We start from the raw sequence: 24,971 nt of genomic DNA, 5'->3' as shown, positions 1-24,971 counted from the left end.
TAACTTTTAAAATGAATTGCATAACCAGACAAAATAAACTTGCTTAAGATAAGTTAAACATATAACAATTGCTTTTAATTGCCACAAAATTGCAAACTTTTATAAAGCCTCAGAAGATATATTTTTAAGACCCGCACGGGTAAGAAGTCTATTTCACTCGCAAACAAAAAACAAATCCAAGTACTAGTTTCAAGGCATGACAAGATACTTTATTCTATTGTAATTAAATTTTGACCTTATTTGTGAAGGTGCTTTGCGTGGCGATTCACAATGTGGTGGCCATGGGGTATAGTGATTGCTCATCATCTGGTGACGCACCAGCTTGTTTACTTAGACAATTAAAAATTTTTGAATCTCCACATGCTACCGGTGTTTCGGACTAAAACACCCTAACGTGTTCATAATTTTATGCACAATTTCACATGATCACACGTTCTGTCAACTTAATTTTACGCAATCTGACACACTTTTAAACCTCACATTTTCAATTGACATTTTATCACCCTTCTTTATTTGCTTTACTACATTTTCAGTTCTCTTATTCATTAAGTAACCACTAACATTATAAGTATATCATCTCGGGGCCTGTTTGATATTTGTTTCTGTCAGTTCTAAAGCCGGAAAACTGGTGAAAAACTCACTTTATGTGGCCTTTTACGTTTCTTCTATCTATTATCGAAAATTTTAAAGTTTAAACGAGAAAAAAAAAAGATAGTTCCGTAACGTATTTCAAATACAAAACAAACCGGTCTCATCAAGAAGCCTGAAGGCCGGGCCATTTTCGCAAGTGATCATTTCATAACCAATTACACTTATACGACTCGTATTCGTATACTGTTACTTAATCCGGTTGAAAAAGGATGACCAATTACCATACCGCCCATTTTAAATTCCGTAAGCACCAATCGCGACACTTTCAGTTTTTTAACTACCAATGCTAAAGCGCAAAACTTGCTTTCAGACACGTACTCATTGCCCGGTTGCCGATGTAACGATTCGTAAGACGAATTCGATTCCGTGTATCGAATACGAGACGATCGATTATAGAAACGTTACGATCCTTGGAATTCTTAATTGACTTTCCATTTCATTGTGACTTTTTATTCAGGATTCGTTTTGTTATGCAACAATGAAAAATGGTAATTTAAAAAGTGAATGTAACTAATTCCTATTATGAATCTTCCAAAATTAAGCAATTGATGGTTAGACAAAATTGTTATATCTATAATTTCATTACGAAATTGTTGCAGCAACGCTTGGTGCTTCTGCGTTTTGATTAACTGTTTATGTTCCTTCGAAATAGTTTATCAATGGCATGCATAATCACACGAATTGATTATAATTTTTATCGTTATATTCGATCACAATCGATTCTAAAATCAGCCCGTGAATTGGGTAACCCAGTTAAAGCAAGGTTGCACGTTTATCGCCTTTGGCATCGATTTAAGTTTGTGGTAAAATACAGGTGATAATTGTTGTTTTACAATTTGTCGCGTGTTCACGCAATTATTTACGGCCTAATGTATTGTAATCGTTTCACGGCAAATATTATTGTAGTTAATTTTAAATAAGTAATTTGACACTTGCTCTCACCGCATTACAACTATGGTTGTGCAGTCAGACAAGGCGAGGCGTTTACATCACATATATCCAACAGGACGGTCGTAAATCGTATAGAGAATGTGTCCACAAACGCTAAAGTAACGATATCTTACTCATTTAAATGGATGTATTAAATATTTTTGGAGCAGTGATAGTCCAATTGGAATTTGTCGGATAAATAAAATTTTAAATGGGAACCTAACTGAATGATTTTTGCATAAAAAGATTAATATTAATTTTGAAAAAAATTATTAACTTTACTGGTCTAATAGGAATGAGTAAAAAAAATATTAGTATTTTTATTGTGTTTTGTAATATTAAAAACAAATTGGTTAACTTTTCCAGTTTTTCGCAACTCTAACGTAGTTTTTTACTTCTTCGCTATGACCACCGATAGCTTTACATTATAATCGTAACGGTTCGGGAAATGGAGACGGTATTTGAGACGTCGAGGTATGCGGTCAGGCTGGTTGGTCGTGCCACTTCTTGTTGGGAATAAACATACGCTTCCTAGTATTGAACTGGTATTGGTTTGGGATGCGATGGGAAAGTGCTGTAAGTAAATACTAAGACGCGTTTTTTTATAATGACATATTATTATTTAACGTGTAATAAATTAATAAAAACTTGGATTTGTAGAGCAAAATTAAATCTTCCATTATAACTGTAACGTAGAGGAAGAGGTAGATATAAGAAAAAATGATGGATTGTGTAAAAGACGATATGTGTAAGAGGGTATGTAATGCCATGCCATAGTACATTTCATACAATTTTTATACACATCATATTGAAGTTGATTAAAAGTTAAAATATTCTAAAATTTCAAGAAATAGATTGTTTATTTTATTTTTATATTAAAAACTACGAATGTTTCGGTCCTATTTGGAACTGCAATTAATAGTTATGTTACTTATAATAGGTAGCTAATACAAAAAAATGTGGACATATGTTCACATTTGTAGCGGTAGGCAGCGGCTTGGCTCTGCCCCTGGCATTGCTGAAGTCCATGGGCGACGGTAACCATTCACCATCAGGTGGGCCGTATGCTCGTCTGCCTACAAGGGCAATAAAAAAAAAATGTAGCCACAGTACGTAATCATAGGGTATCACATTACAACATAAAAAAAAAAATTTATGCAACTTTGAAAAAAAAAAAAAAGACCTGGTTTTTTTTTCCATGTGTAGTTATTGATCCGACCATACACCGGTACCGGCTTATCGTTCAATTTTGAGACACGTTGTATAGTCTTCGTTTTTTATAGAAAACGTATAACGATAAAGAGAACACCAAAGAGGAGAAAATCGAAATGTGGAGCGTGAATACTTATATAACAAGTTTCCTTTGATTCGTTTCTTAACGCATTCATCTTCAATCGATTCTGGCGTACTCAGAGATCCATTTATCAATAAAGCACAGAGTATTCTGTCTATTACAAGTATAAGAATTTCATAACATTCTATTTTTGGTTTTTGTTTAATATTTTTGTTCACATTTTTGGTTGTGCAAAGCGATTTTACTGTTTACCACCTGGTCGGCTTTTGTTCTTGTATTCGTTTAAATTGAATATGCAATTTCAAAAATGGCACATGTCGCATATTTTGTCAAATACGTTTTTTCATAAATGTACATGTAGTTTTGAGGCTTACCTACACTCATTTTAAAATAATTCCAGTAATTTACAATTGCTAATTAACACTAAAATATATCTCAAAAGTTAATATTTTAAATTTTACACTGCTTTAGAAAATAATCAGTTTTTTTTTCATTTCCTGAACATTTTACATTTTCAGAAATGTGGCCTTTTCGAAATTGCATATTCAATTAAATTTAAGTGTCTTTTAGGACTAGAATTTTTTATTGAAATCAACCTGTTTAAGAATTGTATTAGCCACCAACGAATACGTACCCTTTTCGATCAAATCATTCCATTTCTTAGCCCATCCTCTGAGGCTTTTCGCGTACGCCTTCTCGATATCGGCACGCTCTTGGACCAGGGTTTGAAGTTCGCTGCACAGTCGATGTCCGTCGTCTACTCTCTTGGTGGTCCTCTTGTAGTTACCAGGCTCCCAGAACGAGTCGGAAGTGGTTGTGAGCAACGCATGCTCGTCGCTGTGGTGCGACATGGCGGTGCGACACTCACACACCGCCCCTCTGTAACAATGGAGAAGATTTTTTAATAAATGTTTTGTCTATAGAGATGTAGTTATGTATATAAATGGTACGTATGACCATCTTCTTTTACTTTTTCTTTTACTTTTTTTTACTAAATATTATTAAACGAAACTGTTGTTTTATAAAATATTCTTGTTTTATTTTCCAAATAAGTGGTTATCGGAATCTATGAACTTTGAGAAATGAGGATTGAACCTAAATTGTATTGTATAACGGCTATGCTAACCCCTTCAAATGACTGTTTGTGACAAAAAATAAACGGAAATAAAATAGTCCACCTAGTCCAAAGATTTCGACTGCTACCATAGAGATATGTTTTTCATTAAATTTTATCACCTAATCAATTTACGTCCTTTTTCAACTATTAATATTGTTAGTTTCCTTTAATTCAAAATTTGAATTTAAAAACATCTGACTACCCAGACTCATTCATGTACATTTAAAAAAAATATTTGAACAAATTCCCGAGGCTTCAAGCAAATGAGCAGGGGGAAAACTCTTTCAAAACGCAAATAAAACATCTGTTTTTTCAAATACGAAAAAAGTACATTTAAAACTTGTTGAAAGTATATAAGACACATTATATTATTATCATTTAAATGAGGAAAAGTAGAATTGAAATCTTAATTACAAAAATTCGAAAATTCTATTTTAGGCAATTCACAGAATCAATTATAAATTCGTCAATTCGTAATAATCGATTATCATTGGAAATAGTTTATTAATGCACAAATAAACGGATACATGTTTAGATTTAAATTAAGAATTTTTCTTTATTCGGGTATAACACAAATTATAATGATTGAAATGTATTTAAGGTGACATTGCAACCTTCTGTTATTGTCCGTTAGACATTCCGATTTGAGCAACCGACGCGCGTGGACGTGCTCATTGTTTTGTCGGAAGTGACTACCGGTGATAATAGATCATTGTTCGTGGCACATCTGTGGCCCAAGTGTTTCTCGGAATTTGTACCTGCGCCTAATTGCAAGGCATTGCCGCCCGGGAACTGTGCAGTGGTTCTATTCACTCTAATTCTATTCTATTTATTCTATTCACTAAAATTTCTAAAACTCCTAGAATCGCTTCGGCCAATTTAGTGTTACCGACGCAGGGGCCTCGCCGCAAGGCGAGCGCGTGTTTAAGTCCCGGGGCCGCCCCCCCCAGGCGAAAATCACGTAAAGATGGAGGAAAAACTTTTCATCGACTTCATTCGGGAAAAATACCCGTCAATCGCGCCCGAATTCGAAGCCTATAGGGCCTCATTTGGTAACTATTCTCCCCCCGCATCTCTCGCCGCCGTCGCCAAACATGCCTCGCAGGCATGCCTCGCGTGCCCCGCCGCCGGTCCGTGTTCAAGCGCACGTACGCACGCCGCCGCCGTAGCGTCTAACGCCCCCGCCCCCGCTACCCCCGCGCCCGCGTCAATCACGTCAGTTTCGTCCGTCGCGACCTCAATAGCGTCTAGTTCAGGCTCCGATACCGAATCGGAGATGGACTTCGAGTCCGCGACTAGCCCTCAACCCGGAACCTCGGATGGGTTCCAAACTGTAACGCGCGGTAAAAAGCGTACTCGCGTCGTGGAGTCCCGGAGCTCCATGACGAAGCAAACCAAGTCCGCGACCGCCTCCCGACCGCAGGTAGTCGTGACGCCGGAGTCGGACTCCGCCCGCCGCGTAACCCCACCGCCGCGCCCAAAAACCGCGCCCGCGCCTAAAACAGTTGTCCCGCCCCCGCTGATACTCCAGGAGAAGTCAGCGTGGAATCGCGTATCCCAGGCCCTTCAGGCCAACAAAATTAATTATACCCATGCGCGTAACGTCGCGCATGGGATTCAGATTAAGGTCGCAACGCCGGGCGACCATAGGGCCCTCTCTGCTTACCTCCGAAAGGAGAACATAGGTTATCACACCTATGCTCTTCAGGAGGACCGCGAACTCCGCGTAGTGATACGCGGAGTCCCCAAGGAACTCGACATAGACTACGTAAAGGAGGATCTGATCGGTCAGTCCCTCCCAATAATTAGTGTGCACCGGATGCACAGCGGACGCGGCAGACAGCCGTACAATATGATTCTCGTCGCGCTAGAATCAACCCCGGAGGCAAAGAAAAGAATCTCATGTCTCAAAACGATATGCAGCCTCTCCGGGGTCACCATCGAAGCCCCCCATAAACGTGGTACTCCCGGGCAGTGCCACAGGTGCCAGCTCTATGGCCACTCAGCGCGTAATTGCCACGCGCGCCCCCGCTGCGTGAAATGCCTCGGCGATCACGCAACCACAGAATGTTCGCGTGTTAGGGAAACCGCGACGGAACCCCCAAGCTGTGTCCTATGCCTTAAGCAAGGGCACCCGGCAAACTACCGCGGATGTCCTAGGGCTCCGCGTAAACGCCCGAACCACCCAGCCCCCCGAACCGTCGACCCAAAGACTTCGGCGCCTTCAGTGCCGAAACCAGCCTTCGTACCGGCTGCGGTTCCCACCGTCTCGGCGTGGAAAAAACCGCTGCCGTATACGAAGGAGGGAACACAAAACGTACCCCAGCTCCCGCCTGCGACACGTCACGCGCCTCAGCCCCTGCTCGCACCTCGCCCCGCGCCCGCGTACCGCCCCCCGCAACCCTCAGTCGTCAACGACTTCGCGCTCGTGCGCGACTTCGTCACCGCGGTAAACTTTGACCGTCTGCGATCGTTCGCAGATGCTATCCGTAGGTCGGTAACCCCCGAACAGCGGCTCGCGGCCGCTTTCGATCACATGGACGTCTACGAGTCCGTGTCTCGCACGTTATAAAGATTCTTTACCTTTATTCAATGGCGCAAAAAGGTAGAGAAAAACCGTATTCCCTTACGTTAGCATTCTACAATGCTAACGGACTCGCGCGGCAACGCGATCAAATTTTCGAATTCCTCCGCGACAATCTTGTAGATATTTTGTTAGTGCAGGAGACCTGTCTGAAGCCCTCGCGTCGTGACCCGAAAGTCGCGAATTACGTCATGGTTAGGAATGACAGACTCACCGCCTCCAAAGGCGGGACTGCCATTTACTATAGGCGGGCCCTGCACGTTGTCCCTCTCGATACTCCCTCGCTCTTACATATCGAGGCGTCAGTGTGCCGTATCTCGCTGACGGGACACCAGCCGATCGTCATCGCATCCGTTTATCTCCCCCCGGACAAGCCCCTCCTGAGCAGTGACATCGAGTCACTGTTCGGCATGGGAGACTCCGTCATCCTGGCAGGCGATTTAAATTGCCACCACACTAGGTGGAACTGCCATCGTACGAACGTTAACGGTAGGCGTCTCGACGCGTTTATAGACGACCTCACTTTTGAAGTAGTCGGTCCCCCAACTCCAACATGTTATCCGTATAACATCGCGCTCCGTCCGAGCACTATAGACCTGGCATTGCTTAGGAACGTAACTCTGCGCTTACGTTCCATCGAAGCACTGTCAGAGCTCGACTCAGACCACCGACCTGTTCTTATGCAGCTCGGTCGCCCTCACAACCCAGTCACTGTTACGAGGACCATGGTGGATTGGAATAAGCTGGGCACGTGCCTAGCCGAAGCCGCTCCGCCAATCCTCCCTTACGGCCCGGATTCGAATCTATCCCCCGAGGACACCGTCGAATCCATAAACATCATTACCGATCACATCTCTTCCGCGATCATTAGATCTTCAAAAGAAGTCGATGTGGAGGACAGCTTCCACCGCATCAGACTATCCTCCGAACTTAGGAATCTCTTAAGAGTTAGGAACGCGGCAATCCGGGCCTACGATCGGCTTCCCACGCATTCAAACCGGATTCGGATGCGTCGTCTACAACGCGAAGTCCACTCCCGCCTAAGCGACGCGCGTAACGATAATTGGCATAGTTATTTAGAACAACTCGCGCCCTCCCACCAAGCATACTGGCGACTAGCTAGGACTCTCAAATCCGAAACTACCGCTACTATGCCTCCCCTCGTACGCCCTTCAGGCCAACCACCGGCATTCGATGACGATGACAAGGCTGAGCTGCTGGCCGATGCACTGCAAGAGCAGTGCACCACCAGCACTCAACACGCGGACCCCGAACACACCGAGTTAGTCGACAGGGAGGTCGAGCGCAGAGCTTCCCTGCCGCCCTCTGACGCGTTACCCCCCATTACCACTGACGAAGTTAGAGACGCGATCCACAATCTCCAACCTAGGAAGGCATCCGGCTCCGACGGCATCCGCAACCGCGCGCTAAAACTCTTGCCAGTCCAACTGATAGCAATGTTGGTTACAATTTTAAATGCCGCTATGACGCACTGCATCTTTCCCGCGGTGTGGAAAGAAGCGGACGTTATCGGTATACATAAGCCGGGCAAACCGACAAACGAAACATCTAGTTACCGTCCGATTAGTCTCCTCCCGACGATAGGAAAAATTTACGAACGGCTCCTTAGGAAACGCCTCTGGGATTTTGTTACCGCGAACAAAATTCTCATAGACGAACAGTTCGGATTCCGCTCTAAACACTCGTGCGCACAACAAGTGCACCGCCTCACGGAGCACATCCTGATAGGACTAAATAGGCGTAAACAAATCCCGACCGGCGCCCTCTTCTTCGACATCGCGAAGGCGTTCGACAAAGTCTGGCACAACGGTTTAATTTACAAACTGTACAACATGGGAGTGCCAGACAGACTCGTGCTCATCATACGAGACTTCTTGTCGAACCGTTCGTTTCGATATCGAGTAGAGGGAACTCGTTCTCGTCCCCGTCAACTGACTGCCGGAGTCCCGCAAGGCTCCGCGCTCTCCCCGTTATTATTTAGTTTGTATATCAATGATATACCCCGGTCTCCGGAGACCCATCTAGCGCTCTTCGCCGATGACACGGCTATCTACTACTCGTGTAGGAAGATGTCGCTGCTTCATCGGCGACTCCAGATCGCAGTAGCCACCATGGGACAGTGGTTCCGGAAGTGGCGAATTGACATCAACCCCACGAAAAGCGCAGCGGTGCTCTTCAAAAGGGGTCGCCCTCCGAACATCACTTCGAGCATCCCACTCCGTAGTAGGCGCGCAAACACCTCCGCCGTTAGTCCCATCACTCTCTTTGGCCAGCCCATACCGTGGGTCTCGAAGGTCAAATATCTAGGCGTCACCCTCGACAGAGGGATGACATTCCGTCCCCATATAAAAACGGTACGCGACCGCGCCGCGTTTATTCTAGGACGACTCTATCCAATGCTTTGTAGTCGAAGCAAACTGTCCCTCCGCAATAAGGTAACTCTCTACAAAACTTGTATACGCCCCGTCATGACGTATGCAAGCGTAGTGTTCGCTCACGCAGCCCGCACCCACTTGAAATCCCTTCAGGTTATTCAATCAAAATTCTGCAGGATAGCCGTCGGAGCGCCATGGTTCCTTAGGAATGTGGATCTCCACGATGACCTGGAGCTCGACTCATTTAGTAAGTATCTACAGTCGGCATCGCTGCGCCATTTTGAGAAGGCGGCACGACATGAGAACCCTCTCATCGTAGCCGCTGGAAATTACATACCCGACCCAGTAGACCGAATGGTAAACCGTCGACGTCGCCCAAAGCACGTCATTACGGATCCTCCTGATCCATTAACGGTGCTCTTAGGCACCACAAGCACCGGTCACCGTCCTCGTCGAACCCGTCGCTTGCGACGAAGGGCTCGACGAGCGAACTAACCCATAGACACAGCCCACAGAGTTTCTCGCCGGATCTTCTCAGTGGGTCGCGTTTCCGATCCGGTGGTAGATTCTGCGAAGCACTGCTCTTGCTAGGGTCAGTGTTAGCAACTCTCCGGTTGAGCCCCGCGAGCTCACCTACAAACGTTAGGGTGAAGCTGAAATAGCCTCTCAAGGCTATCAGCATAGGTAGGACAAAAAAAAAAAAAAAAGTCCGTTAGACAGGACAATGAATCAGCCGGGTGACACGAGACAAACATTAATTCAATTTTAAAACTAAAATATTATCTACCAACTACCAATGTGTATGCAATGTATACTTATATGTTATAAACGTTAACTGGGTTTACCCAGATACTACCAGTAATAGTAATATTTTATATTTACTTATTTTAATAAGTACCTATTATTACCTATATATCTATATACATAACTACATAGGTACCTATTATTTCCTTTAATTTTCCTTTTATTTCACGGTCGATGATTAATTTGATAGGTATTATAATTAATATATTTTTTTGTTATCTCATACGAATGGTGAAGTGAAGCACGCTGGTGTTTAGAATAAAGTTGAGAGAGTGCTGTACATGTCACAAAATTTTCCGAATATATGTTTATTATATCATGTGTGATAATTGAAAAAATACGTAGACTATTTCTTCCACGAATACGTACTCAAAAAATGTTCACGATTGACTTCCACGGTGAAGGAATAACATCGTGTAATAAAAATCAAACCCGCAAATTTTAGTTTGCGTAATTACTGGTGGTAGGACCTCTTGTGAATCTGCGCAGGTAGGTACCACCGCCCTGCCTATTTCTGCCGTGAAGCAGTAATGCGTTTCGGTTTGAAGGGTGGGGCAGCCGATGTAACTTTTTTTATTGCCCCTGTAGGCAGACGAGCATACGGCCCACCTGACGGTGAGTGGTTACCGTCGCCCATGGACTTCAGCAATGCCAGGGGCAGAGCCAAGCCGCTGCCTACCGCTTAATACTCTCCACAAGCCTCGTTTGAAGAAGGACATGTCATAGCGCTCGGGAAACACCGTGGAGGGTGCTCATTCCATAGGATAACTATACTTGAAACCTTAGAACTTTTATATCTCAAAGTGGGTGGCGCATTTACGTCGTAGATGTCTATGGGCTCCAGTAACCACTTAACACCAGGTGGGCTAAGAGCTCATCCACCTATCTAAGCAATAAAAAAAAACTAAGTACATAGTTAGTTAGTAAATTGGATCATTTCATTCGCTATTATAGTAATAACGCCTCCCTCTTTTTATGTTACTCTAAAATCACCTATTTTATTCTTAAATCACGTATAAAATTTTTGATTTATTGCATTATGATGCAGTTCGGTTCTGGTTTCCCAATCAAAATCAGTATTTTTGGTAAACGTATTTAATTTTGTAATTCGGTGCATAATACAAAACTAAAATCCTGTCTTATGGAAGTTGAATATGTTTGAAATTGAAAATAATATTAAGACCTCTTTAAATAGAATTAGTCCTTCACAATTATAAGAGTAAAACAAATACATACAGAACTTACAAAATTATTTCTATAACGCAGATATACAAACATATATTTACATTTTTGCTTCATCGCATTTATTAATATTGATTTAAAATTATAATTCTACCAGCTATGTTACGAATAAGAATTAATATTTGTAATAAAAATTCTTAAGCATGATTCAAATGTAATTAAAACAAAGGTGACGAAACCGACGCGCTGTACAAATTTAAATAATGACATTATCGTCTACACGCAGATAATCCCGTGTTGATCCAGTTCATTCAAGGTGAGATTAAAACTTAGGTCTATAGTATTTGACGTCATCGGTATTTCTCGGACATCGGGTCCAAGCGATATTATCTATATATATAAAAATGAAACTCGTTTTCCGTTGTCACGACATAACATGAAAACGGCTTGACCGATTTGGCTTATTTTTTTTTTTGTAGTTTTCTAATACTCTGTACAAGGTTCTTACGGAAACAAATATTAAGAAAATCTCTCAGAAATATTGAAAAATATACATTTAATTTTGCATATTTATTTGTGAACTATTCCACGCGGACGAAGTCGTGGGCAAAAGCTAGTGTATAATAAATACACAGTGAAACCGCGGTTCGAAAGGTTAATGATTTAAAAGTAAGTTATTATGATATAATCACGACGTTAATGGTTTGTAAAAGGAATTGTATTCTTTTTTTTTTAAATAATAATTTAAGCGATTTGAACTTTGAAATTTTACGATATTTTTCTCAGAAACTTGCACTCTTATTCCGTTTCAATAAAAATCTGAGATTTATTTCAACCAATCCCTATAAACAAGATGAGGATTATGATAAAAAAAGTAGCCAACACTAACTTGAGGCATTATGGTCTAACATCCAAACGTTTATAATAGTAATTTTAATAGTGAAGCGGCTGTTAAAGTTTTTCTACTTCAAAATATCACGTTTATTATGAATGCGAGTCATCTATACTTCTATATTAATATTATAAAGAGGAAAGATTTGTTTGTTTGTTTGTATCCGAAGCCACTGAACCGATTTGAAAAATTCTTTCACTGTTTGGAAGCTACACTATTCTCGAGTGACATAGGCTATCTTTTTAGAATAAAATTAGGGATCCTTACTAAAACTCCAATAATGTAACCCAAGGTGTAAAAAATTACCTAAAACATTCTTTACATCGCGTGCGAAAACTGCGAAAACTGTATAGATAGGATAAAATAATGTACTACGACTTTGTAGAATACATTATTATTTACAAAAAGTGTCGCGACAGCAAATGTCTAACTATTATAGTTATGCCGCAACAAGTGTTCTTTTATTTAAAAAAATAAAACAACGTCAAATATCGTTGAAATTTTTGTTAAAGACCCGAGCGGAGCCGGAGCGGGCCGCTAGTCAATACTATATAGTAGCATACGGGATGTTTATGACGTTGGATCGTCGACTTGTATCGTAGTAAACAAATGAATTTTTAGGACCATGTTAAAAATATATTTTACGAGGCTAACGCTTTTTATGAATGATTTCACAATCGATTCATGAGAACCGATTGAAAGGAATTTGAGAACACATCATACACGCTCTTTTACCGAACTCTGACAATTGCTGTAAGCACAGCTTATCAGCTGGCTGGTTGAGGCGAGGTATTTACAATTTTAATTTGCGACAAGTTTAATTTTTTGTTTGGATTTTGTTTGGAACGACATGTTGTGACACGCCCCTGCTGTTGTAGACCTTCCCCCAGACCAGATTCGAAATAGGTTTACGAGATTATAAATATGAGTTAATACATAGATTTGCAAACGAATACTGATTTTTTGATTAGGTAATGAGTAAAATACATAATCCCTTTTTCTTATAGACGCTTCTGATCTTAGTTTTTTTTTATTGCCCTTGTAGGCAGACGAGCATACGGCCCACCTGATGGTGAGTGGTTACCGTCGCCCATGGACTTCAGCAATACCAGGGGCAGCGCCAAGCCGCTACCTAATTAATTGTAATAACGGATTTCCAATTGATAGAAATTCTATTATTCTGTAGAAGCGAAAAAGCGACATCGTCATTGATTTTATATTCTATTATATTATGTTTTATGTCGTATTTACGACGATACCATTGGTGTTTATGCTGTAGGTATGCATGCGTCATGAATCACATAATTGCTTTAACCAAATTAGCTACTTGTAAATACTCAAGGTATTTCCGTTTTCAACACAAAAACGCTTTTTACTAGATTTGACTGGCAGATGGACGAGTCTTTTGTGTGTTTTATATTTGCTAGCACCCTGTTCAACTTGATACTATATTATGTACACAGTACGTTTCCTTCGTTTTCTCAAAACTCACAATTTTAATTGGCTCTCTTCGTCGGTGTTACTGCAGAGATACTAATTCTATGGTCATCGTCGGGTCTACGCTATATTTTTCAAGGTTTTTATTTATTATAATATTTTTACTGGTGGTAGGACCTCTTATGAGTCCGCACTGGTAGGTACCACCGCCCAGCCTATTTCCCCCTTGAAGCAGTAATGCGTTTCGGTTTGAAGGGTGAGGCAACCGTTGTTACTATACTGAGACCTTAGAACTTATATCTCAAGGTGGGTGGCGCGTTTACGTTGTAGATGTCTATGGGCTTCAGTAACCACTTAACACCAGGTGGGCTGTGAGCTCGTCCATCCATCTAAACAATAAAATAAAATAAAAAAATTATTATTTCAGAAATTTTAATTTATTATTCTAGAAAACATTATCAAATATCAATAGCTAGCTTCCCGTTCGGAGTTTCGCCTGCGTGAATCACACTTAATATTGCGTAGTCGGAGACCCGTCCTCAGGGGTGGGATGAATGGCATATTTTCTTTCCTAGGGTTCAAACTACTTCCGTACCGAATTTCGTCAAAATCTGTTCAGAGATTTGGACGTCATAACGTAACAGAGCTACGTTAGATTATTTGGTATCTGGATTCAATACTCGATTAAATCATAATTTATTGTATGAATAAACCCACCCAGGGTTTATTGAGGGTGGGCGTTGCAAGAAACGATCGTTTTGTTGATACATTTTTTATCTTACAGTGATGCACCGTTTTTATTTTTCTTCGGAATCGTTCTCGAAGCGACAACTAATGACAAGTGCCATAGTGTAATAATTTACTTACTCCTCCATTGTGACCTTGTTCGTACATAATGATTCAACAATTTGAGTGCGAAACAATGATAGCTGTCGCTTGTGACCTTTTTCCCGCAATCAGCCCTTATTTCCAACTAGCGACCCTCCCTTGCTTCGCTTCGGAAACATTAAATTTTATTATTGAATAGCTGAGTCTCGCGATGTTACCCGCGGTTATTGTCGTACCGCGAGTGACGCCGCGGGGCAAAGCTAGTCTAAAAAAAAGTACCCTAAGTTACTTCTTATATCATCAGCTACCTATCAGTGAGTCTTTTCAAAATCGGTCCAGCCGTTCCAGAGATTAGCTGGAACAAACAGACAGACAGACAGACAAAAATTGTAAAAATGTTATTCTGGTGTATGTACCGTATATATATTCATATGCATGTAGTAATTTTTTTTTTTATTTTTTTTTTATTGCTTTGATAGGTGGACGAGCTCACAGCCCACCTGCTGTTAAGTGGTTACTGGAGCCCATAGACATCTACAACGTAAATGCGCCACCCACCTCGAGATATAAGTTCTACGGTCTCAGTATAGTTACAACGGCTACCCCACCCTTCGAACCGAAACGCATTACTGCTTCACGGCGGAAATAGGTGGGGTGGTGGTACGTACCCGTGCGGAATCCCAAGAGGTCCTACCACCAGTGATTACGCAAATTATAATTTTGCGGGTTTGATTTTTATTACACGATGTTATTCCTTCACCGTGGAAGTCAATCGTGAACATTTGTTGAGTACGTATTTCATTAGAAAAATTGGTACCCGCTTGCGGGATTCGAACACCGGTGCATCGCTACATACGAATGCACCGGACGTCTTATCCTTTAGGCCACGATGACTGAAAAAAGCGGTTATTTCAATATTACAAACATACACTCCAATTTTATTTATATGTATAGATGTATAGATTGGTTTAGAATTAGGTGGTTTTATGATTATCGCTAAAATCGAAGCACAACTCAAAACTTAGAAATTACGTTAACGGATTGTCACTTGTATTCTTAGCGCAAATAATAATAACAAAGATTTATAAATATTCGTTTTGAATCGCACGCGTACTTACATCCGTAGCCTTGATCTCGACATTAACTTAACATTCTCATCACGAGGTCTAGCAAAATTACCGTCTAGTGTGATCATCTTAATTACATGTTCATACACGTAGCGACTTCAACAATGTTACGAATCTAAGCTATTTATACTAAATCATTTTATCACGTTTTTAGTCGAGACTTAGGTATGTCAAACAATAAATCTGGTTTTTTTTTTCCATTTTCTAAAACAATTTGATTTCTGTTATGTTTAAATTAATAATGAAGTCAATGCAAAAGATGAAATATTAATTTGTAGGATTAAATGTTTATAAAAAAATTGATGAGAAACGGATGAGGTTCAAATAATAATTTACGTGAAAGGAAATGAATGAAAATAAAACCCTGAAACGGCCGTCTGGTGTAGTGGTAAGTTTCACGGTCACTACACAAGGGGGTCGCGGGTTCGAATACCGCCAAGGGAAGATATTTGTATGATAAATATAAAATGTCTTTTCCAGGGTTATGGATATATATATATGTGTATAATAAAAATCTTACATTTATTTCCGTTATCTGGTACCTGTAACACAAGTTCTTTAGGAACTTAGCACAGGACCAGTTAACGTGGCGTGATCGTGAGTAAATATAAAAAGATATAGAATATATTACCTTAAACTTTGACAAAAATGATGAAATTTTCCTTTGCACTTCGTTGGTCTGTACTTCACTTTGGTCATATTCGCGCGGATCGTTAATCGATGTTCCTATGAGCGCGCCCGGTGGCACATGAATCACATATGTTCAGAAACCGTCGGATTCCTCCCACGGCCGTCGTCTCAAGTAAACGCGATAACAAGTGGTAAACAAACAACGCACTTCTATTCATAGACATGTATCGCGTGGTTGTAATTTTATTGACTGAGATTTTTTATTGACCATCCGGCTTGCTCAAAGCCGTGTTCGTTCCTTGATTTCTTAGCAGAATATTAATTCAGATATTGTTCATAATCGTGATTATGATGCATTATCTGAATACTGATATTCAAATGTAATTTTTTATTTATTTTCCTACCTATGCTGATATCCTTGAGAGGCTATTTCAGCTTCTTCTTGATGTGTAGGTGAGCTCACGGGCCTCAAACCGGGAGTGTTGCTAACACTGGCCCTAGCAAGAGCAGTGCTTCGCAGAATCTACCACCGGATCGGAAACGCGACCCACTGAGAAGATCCGGCGAGAAATTCAGTGGGCTTAAATGTCATAATGTCACAACGGTTAATTTCCAATCAGCCAAGGTTGAATTGTGACAGGATAAGCAAATTTCGCTACTTATGATGTTAAAAATAATTTGGCATTACGAATTCCACTAACGCTGTGTCACATTGTGTCGATTAGCATCTTTTCTGTGTTGCAATTGAACACGTAAGGCCCATTAGCGATGTATTATTATAATTCGTATCTGAGGAAATATATGCAGACTTCCAAAATATTCGCAATTTTGTGGTTTCTATTTTAACAACAGAAACGTCTGCAACGATTAATATATTGTGTTACATGTAAATTAGTTTATAAGCTTCTTGGGCTGTCAATTTGAGGGGCACACGAATAAAACAGTACGTCATCACTTGACGACAACTTTGAAAAAGCGTAAATTGAATATATGAACCTATGATATGAGATGAGAGGTTCGTATGATGCTACCATACTTCTGCACTACAAGGTCAATGAATAATACATCACAGTTTATCATCTGTCGTAATCTTTACGACGTAAAACCTCAACAAACTGAAAATTTAGTCGAAAATTAATCTTGCTAAGACTCCTTCAGCCCTTCAACTACAGAATTAAGCATGACACGGACGAATTAATTAAAAACAAACACATCACAAGACACTACTAGGCTTTGCTGACATATTAAAAAAAAAACACAACTCGAAGCGCAATTCCAATGATAGCCTACATTTTTTTATTTACACAACTTGTAAGAATAAAACGTTAAATATTAAATGACGTGCCAAGAGAACAAATAGAGGACAAAGCGACGTTATTGTTTCGATAAAACTACCTGAGATTTCACTGTGAAAACGATTGTCTACGAGAAACAAAACACGACTGAACGCGAACACCAAAAATGTCAGAAATTAGTCTAGAATGATACAGGCAAATAAAATGCTGACGTTGAGAACGATCCGATTGAATTTTAGACTTTAATGACATGAGAATTGGTGGAAAACCCAATGTTTTCGATTGTCACAGGCGACCTTGTAGTGTGAGCCGAGTCAAAGGCGTTGGTACCGTGTGTTTCACACAGACTGTATTGTGTCAGCAATTGCGGAATATCAAATGAAAAAAAAACGAACTAAGTTATGTGAAACGTTTTGCCAAAATTATGAGATGAAATTATTGTAGACACTAGCAATTAACAGTCTAGTAGGGGATTTCATTTTGGACAAATGCATATTTTATTAAGTGGTGAATGGTTGTGTTTTGTTTTTATTATTTTATTATTGTTCTACACAGTAAATGATTACTATTATTACTGAGATTCTTCTGTTACGGAATTATCAAATACTAAAGTTGTATAACGTTTATACGAGAGAATAATGAAATGAATGAATTAAAGAAATGCACGAGTTGACAAAAATTGAAAGATCTAATTATAAATATTTATGAGAATCATATTAAATTACCTGGTTGCTGATAATCATGGACAAGTTACCTACCGCTCAGGCCTCTTATTAAAACTTCTTTAAACTAAACTAACCACAAGCAAGTGATGTATATATATATAATGTATTTATTTATTTATATAAAAATACAGTTTAGCTTCGTAAAACTATAGCACAAATTGAGTTGCTCTTATAAAGGGAAACAACATTTAAAGCTATTGCTTCACCACTATTTTTATATCTATACTAATATTATAAAGAGGAAAGATTTGTTTGTTTGTTTGTTTCGAATAGGCTCCGAAACTACTGGACCGATTTGAAAAATTCTTTTTCCATTAGAAGACGACATTGTCCCTGATGAACATAGGCTACTTTTTTTAAATTTTTTTTATTTTTTTTTTGGTTTCATATGTGTTTTAATGTTTCCGAAGCGAAGCGAGGGCGGGTCGCTAGTCTTTTTATATTTTAATATTGCAAAAATGGTTTTTATATGTCTAATGTTCTTTCTAATGCTTTTTATGTTTCAATATTCGAAATTCTATTTATGTCATCTTTATATCATATTAACCTCTTTTAAGATTAATCGTATAGAGGTTACATATATTCACGAATTTTCACGATAGGTGGTCAGTGACATCGTTTAAGTTGGCAATTGTGTTTCAGTCATGTTCCTCTGCTATCGTAAGCATATAAAAAAGTCTATCTGATTCTGAATTAGAAGGAACGGACACGACCTCCGCTTCTATAAATATTTTAATACTATTGCTGTCTTTCAATATTTTCTAAAGTCCTCACTAAAGTCCTTTCTGAATCCTCACCTCACTATCCTATTAAAATCTTCCCGTCAACACTGGTAGCATTTATAGTATATCCGCTAATTTAATTCAATGGAATTTCAAAACCTCTGAGGGTAGGCGATCACATTTACAATTTGCTATAGATGTCAAGTCAAGTACGTTGCACATTAGCTTTTCCGTTTGAGAAACGTCTACAAAATACAAAAAAATCGAGTAGAGCCGGTTTTAAATTTAGTATATTTGGATATTTATTGGTTACTTGAGCAATGATGTTGTGCAATGCTTTAACAAAATTTATTTAACTTCACTCAGCGCTCGTGACGAAAACACATAAACATCCATGTGTTAAAGTCATAAAACATATTCTCATGGGCCTAACTTTCCGATGAACAGTGTTTAGATATACCTTATTCTCTTCCATCTTCAGTTTTGTACTGTGTATGAAAGGGATAGTGCTATGGTCTGAGCTGTTATGGATTGTCTAGAGTGAGCATTAGATTTATGTAATGAAAGCTGTTTGGTATCAGTTGAACTATTATTCCGTCGTGTTGTGAGAATATAATGAATATTTCTTATACCAACCAATTTATAATTGTAGTAATGTTATTATACATTTAAACCCGAAGAAACACTAAATAGACAAAATAAAACAAATCATACAACTTCATTCCTCGCTTTCCCGCCAAAAAGTCCGCATTATTCAGTAAATTTTACTGGTGGTAGGACCTCTTGTGAGTCCGCGCGGGTATTTACCATCACCCTGCCTATTTCTGCCGTGAAGCAGTAATGCGTTTCGGTTTGAAGGGTGGGGCAGCCGTTGTAACTTACTGAGATCTTAGAACTTATATTTCAAGGTGGGTGGCGCATTTACGTTGTAGATGTCTATGGGCTCCAGTAACCACTTAACACCAGGTGGACTGTGAGCTCGTCCACACACCTAAGCAAAAAAAAAAAAATTAATTTTTTGTAAGAAAAATAAAAAAACTTTTATTGTTTTTACTGTTACATACAAAATTATTCAGAAATAATATAAAATCTTGAAACACGCAAATCTCATCGACTATTAACCGATTAGTCAGAAAGAAAATAGTCATAATTAAATCACTTCATGAGTCTTACAAGATGTGTCTAAAGGTTAAATTAGATTATTCTAATTTTTACCGATTTTTAACGATTAACAACAACACTACTGTAAACAAAACACAATAACATAGTAACACCTTCTGCTTAAATAACATATTTTTTTGTAATAAATTAGTTTTACTAAATTCAACTCTGAAATTTGACTGTATTGTACACGTACGGAATATTTACACGTAATGATAAATGTGTAAATAACTTTATAATTCTTTGAAATTTTAGAATCTACAGTTTTTAGTCATGAGTACATGATCTAACAAGGTTATTGCGTAATGAAAAAGACGAAACGTCAAAATGTATTTCATAGATTTGACGAACAGTATCAGTTCGTGATATGTGCATAATATACATAAACACGTTTATCGTGTGTAACATTTATGTACTTAAATTATTTATTAGAATTTTATTTTTCATAAAGAGTGCTTGCTTTAGTTAGACGAAACATGCAATAAGACTGCTTACGTGTAACATATGCATTTACTGACGGAACCTGCCTATTTCTACCATGAAGCGGTGCGTTTTGGCCGAAATGACCACTTAACAGCAGGTGGGCCGCGAGCTTGTCCATCCATCCATGCAATAAAATAAATAAAAACATGCAACCAGCATCCGATGTTACGCGATTCAATTCAATTTTTTTCCACGTTATTAAAATGGACACGCTCTCAAATTCTCACATATCAGCTCCGTGGGTTGCCGGGTGGTGTGTCCGAAACAGCTGTCTGTGGATATGACATAAAACATGTGGGACGCGAGCCTGCTGCCCGGCTGTCCACACAAACTAACATTTAGATACGTCACTTATACAATTCAATCACAAATCGATCGTCTGTATACCAAGCGTGTTGAACGAAATTAAATGATTTAACTTTAGAAATGACACTGAAATTAATTTAGTAGTAGTACTGATAATTTCATGGATGGGTACCAGGAGCGTGGGGCCTCCTCCAACCAGGCGGACTGACGACTTAGTGCGCACGGCGGGAAATCGTTGGACGCGGAAGGCGGAGGATCGCATTATGTGGAAGGCATTGGGGAAGGCCTATGTCCAGCAGTGGGCAGATAGAGGCTGATGATGATGATGATGATAATTTCACAGTATTGATTAATGAACAAGAGAAGCCGGATTTGGTAAAACGATAAAACAAATGCTTGGCCACTAAACAAAGAGACTACTGTTTAGGTATTAAGCTAATTTGGCTTTGAAGATATATGGTTATCAGAGAGGTATATCTCAAGCGGTCATGCTGGCTGGGTATGAGGCGCTTAGGAAGCTACGGGCCAAGGTTTCGTTAGGAACTACAAACGGCTAACTTCCACGCATTGTTCTTGACCTCCGACTATATCTCTCTCATTTTATCTGAATTTTCGGGCGCCGCATATATTTATTGATAATCACGCTGCCTATGTTTAAATTATATCTAGATATCATCTTAACTGATCTGATGTCATCCTTGTGATTGTCACCATCGCAGCAAGGTCAACTATGCTATCAAAATAGTCGAGCCGAAATCTAAAGATTTCATTACAACGTTTGAAATTATTTATTGACAAAAACCGCCAACAGTTTTTACAGTAATCCTTTCCATTTCAAAAACAACTGGGATAATAGTGGTTACAGAATATTGCAACACTCGTCAATAGACTTTATTGATTTTACTGTTTAATATATAATAGGTATATCATAATGAGTCATGTTAATATGTTTAAGTTGAATAATAATAAGTTTTCATTCAATAAAACGTAATTATGTCACGGTGGAAGCCAAACAAAGTACGCGGCTTAAAGTAATTGAAACTCCGAGATTCGATAGTGAAATTAGAGATCGGAACGGTTACGCCTATGTGGTCACGCTGAAACCGCCGCGCGGATACGCATCGGAAGTAAAGTTGGGAACTACAAAAAAAATACATTCGACTTCATTGATTGATAAACGACAATGAAATAAATAATTTAATTTTTGGCTAGTGTTCGAATGAAGTTGCTTGATATTGAATTATATCGTATGAGGTTGCGTTAGCTTTATAAGATGGAGGGTCGGAGGAGGGCGTTCGTCGAGCTCCGGCCCCTATGAGAAAGCTGTCTCCTCCCGGTGATGGTCACGGGGAGATCGGACGTCGGGTGTAAGAGTGCAGGGGAGTCGTTTAGTGTGGTAGGGCCCTAAAATTCCTTGGGCCCGCGGTCTGCTCCCAACATCAGCAGATCGTGGTATACCGCCCCTAGGCGCGGGGACCTCGTAGGAAGCTCGGCCACTGGTCCGAAAAAAAAACTATATAAGATGATTGTGAAAATTTTCCAATAATAAAAAAAGGATGCAAATTATCTTTGATGACGTCATCGTCATTGCAGCGCGGGCGTGCGAGAGATATAGCGAGGAGTATCCGCTACACATCCACTCATCCAGATATTTCCATGTTCAAACTAACTAACTGTACATATTGTCATTTACCATAGTTTTACATTTTTATAACAAGGTTTATTTTAAATGGTATTGTTTTATGATTTTGTTCCAAATAAGTCATTATTTTTGGTCCTAAATGTCTGGTTATTAAAACTAGTGAGTAATGCAGTTAATAACCTACAGTTAATAGTGATGTATTTTTAAGAGAACTTTGATCTATTTTTATGGTTTATTAAGACGTTTTCTAAACTTCTTTCGTTTAAAACGGTTTTGAATCTGATTAAGTTACTGATAAGTAAGTAACTTAATCAAATTTAAAATCGCGGTAAAAGCCGGTTAAATCAAAGTATTTGTAATCGTTTGTATATTATAGATTACCGCCAAGGCTAAAAAAAGGTTGTGACTTTGTTCTTATTTTAAAATAGCATTCTTCTTGTGGAAATGTTTGAAGAATATTCACGCCATTATTACAATTGAGTCGTCTATTATCAAAAGTGGCAATCTGTGCATTTGGACAAAAAAATGTTATTGATATGTCAATACAGATTGATTTGAATATAATCGTCTCCTTCAAAGAATACGGTTCAAAACCTGCATTAAATAAAGGTTAATACTTAACCTGTTATTTATCTAAGATGTCGTTCCGAAGAGTTTTGTAACTGCCAATGGAATACAAAGTCAATAATTCGTTTTTCTGATTTACCAATAATTGTCCAAAAGTCAGATTGCCGGCTTTGATAATAGTCGACTAAATTATTGTATATTTAAATAGTTTTGCAACTATTGTGGTACGTATTAACGAGTTCTAAGGTAAGCCATTGTTAACAAAGCTAATTATATTAATCTCATTGTTTACTTTATGCGTGGTTTACATAGTCTCATAGGTCTCTATCAAAAATAATATAAATTTATACCAAACAGATGTAAAGTTATGAAAAGAAAGTCTGAAGGTCGTTTTTTTTTCCGGTGGCACTTATGCGAGGTTTACATAGTCTCATAGGTCTCTATCAAAAATAATATAGGTAAATTTATACCAAACAGAGGTAAAGTTATGAAAAGAAAGTCTGACGGTCGTTTTTTTTCCGGTGGCACTCGCAATTCGTACAATTAATTAAGACAGGTCAGGTCAAACGCTTTTAATTAGCATCCCGACTAATTGGAAGGTATTGTCATTATACATCAGGATGATCCGCTAATTAGATCGCTGTCGACAATCCTATCAAATGTTCCATGAATCTGGAGGGCTCCAGAAATTTGATACACAGCTAGTATATTTGAACTTAAATATTAATTACTGATTTCAAAAGTCGATTCGTAAATATCTTATTGAATTTTATAATTAAGTAATTTAAAGTTTGAATACTACTCTTAGGCTTTTAGACAACTTGATCAAATCAAATCAAATAAAAAAAAAATTATTCAACATAAATGAAAGTACATACTTGTTGAACGTCAAAAGAACTACCGCCAATTCACAAAAACTAGCCTCCGTCCTGAGAAGAATTGGCAAGAAACGCAGCGGGCATGCCTTTTTTTTTTTAAATATTAGATAATTTTTTTTAATATTAGATCATTTGGTTATTGCCAATAATGGCATTTTGTAGAAAAATTCAAAACTTAGCCATGTCAAACAATATTAAGTACGTTCTGTTGATCCAAACATTTTAATTTAAAATATTATTAATTCGTAGAACCGTCTGCATTAAGTTTTAGTCTATGACGTGGAATGTAGTTCCGACCTGCCTCAAGGAGTGCGAGACGATCGCTCAACTCCTACCGTGTCTCATGGCCTCCCGCTAAGTTCACCTTAATTTATCGTACAATACCTTCTTATGGTATCCGCTCGTGTTTGTTAGAAGCTGCAGGGGGGTTCGATCAACGCAATAAAAGCTTCAATGTATAACTAAGTTAATGTGTACTCACTCGGCGGCGGTACTGGTTCTAGTAGATTTATGTTTACTTCTATGTTTCCTTGAAGGCTTTTTCACTTGTAATTTATTCCGACTGTTCCATTCCGATACGTAGCGTTAGGCTTATAAGCAAGACGCGTCGCATACATTTAAATATAATGTAAATTAATTCCATAAAAACATAACAAATTATATGAAACGAGTTTCAATAAAAAGTGAGGTTTATTGGTCCGGTTGTGCGGTTCCCTGGTCTCAGCCACGGAATCCGACCGGTTCTCGAGACCGAAATAAACAACAAGAAATGTACTATTATATGAAATTTTCTATTATAAAGATTACCGGTTCCTTAAATGTTACTGGTGGTAGGACTTCTTGCAAGTCCGCACGGATAGGTACCACCACCCTGCCTATTTCTGCCGTGAAGCAGTAATGCGTTTCGGTTTGAAGTGTAGGGCAGCCGTTGTAACGGTACTTGAGACCTTAGAACTTATATCTCAAGGTGGGTGGCGCATTTACATTGTAGATGTCTATGGGCTCCAGTAACCACTTAACATCAGGTGGGCTGTGGGCTGTTCCACCCAACTAAACAATAAAAAAAATGTCTACAAAATAAAATAATCTTAATAATGAATCGATGAATTTATCATAAATCTCCAAACGCTTGAAGGAGACTACACGTGATGCTAAGGCTGACTGCAACTTTGTACAGAGAGTGAGTCTGGCTGGTCCAACGAGGCAACGCAGCCAGTACCTTGGAAACTGTGCCTACTGTATGAACTGATTTATGTTAAATTATTTTGATTTGTTATTTATTAATAAAAAATCTATTAAATAACAAAAATAATAATAATA

At 39.0% G+C, this 24,971-nt stretch overlaps 1 protein-coding gene across 5 annotated transcripts in view; it reads right to left on the bottom strand.

The window, feature by feature from the left end:
* Window positions 1–24,971, bottom strand: part of Synd (protein kinase C and casein kinase substrate in neurons protein Synd) — a 96,968-nt gene that overhangs the window by 46,321 nt on the left and 25,676 nt on the right. For 2 of the 5 annotated variants that reach the window (XM_028171693.2, XM_028171710.2), the window contains exons 1-2: window positions 15,874–16,173; window positions 3,510–3,754 (exon numbers count right to left, since the gene is read on the bottom strand). In XM_028171693.2, coding sequence (XP_028027494.2) covers window positions 3,510–3,754; window positions 15,874–15,941 — 313 coding nt within the window. In that variant the 5' untranslated portion in view covers window positions 15,942–16,173. Of the gene's footprint in view, window positions 1–3,509; window positions 3,755–15,873; window positions 16,638–24,971 lie in introns of those variants that run through there. The other 3 variants (XM_028171702.2, XM_089739967.1, XM_028171694.2) reach the window with 2 other exon arrangements.

Source organism: Bombyx mandarina, chromosome A1 (assembly GCF_030267445.1).
Source record: "Bombyx mandarina strain Sakado chromosome A1, ASM3026744v2".
Classification (NCBI taxonomy): domain Eukaryota; kingdom Metazoa; phylum Arthropoda; class Insecta; order Lepidoptera; family Bombycidae; genus Bombyx; species Bombyx mandarina.
The sequence above is the reverse complement of the archived record's forward strand: the minus strand, read 5'-3'. Positions and strand labels throughout refer to the sequence as shown.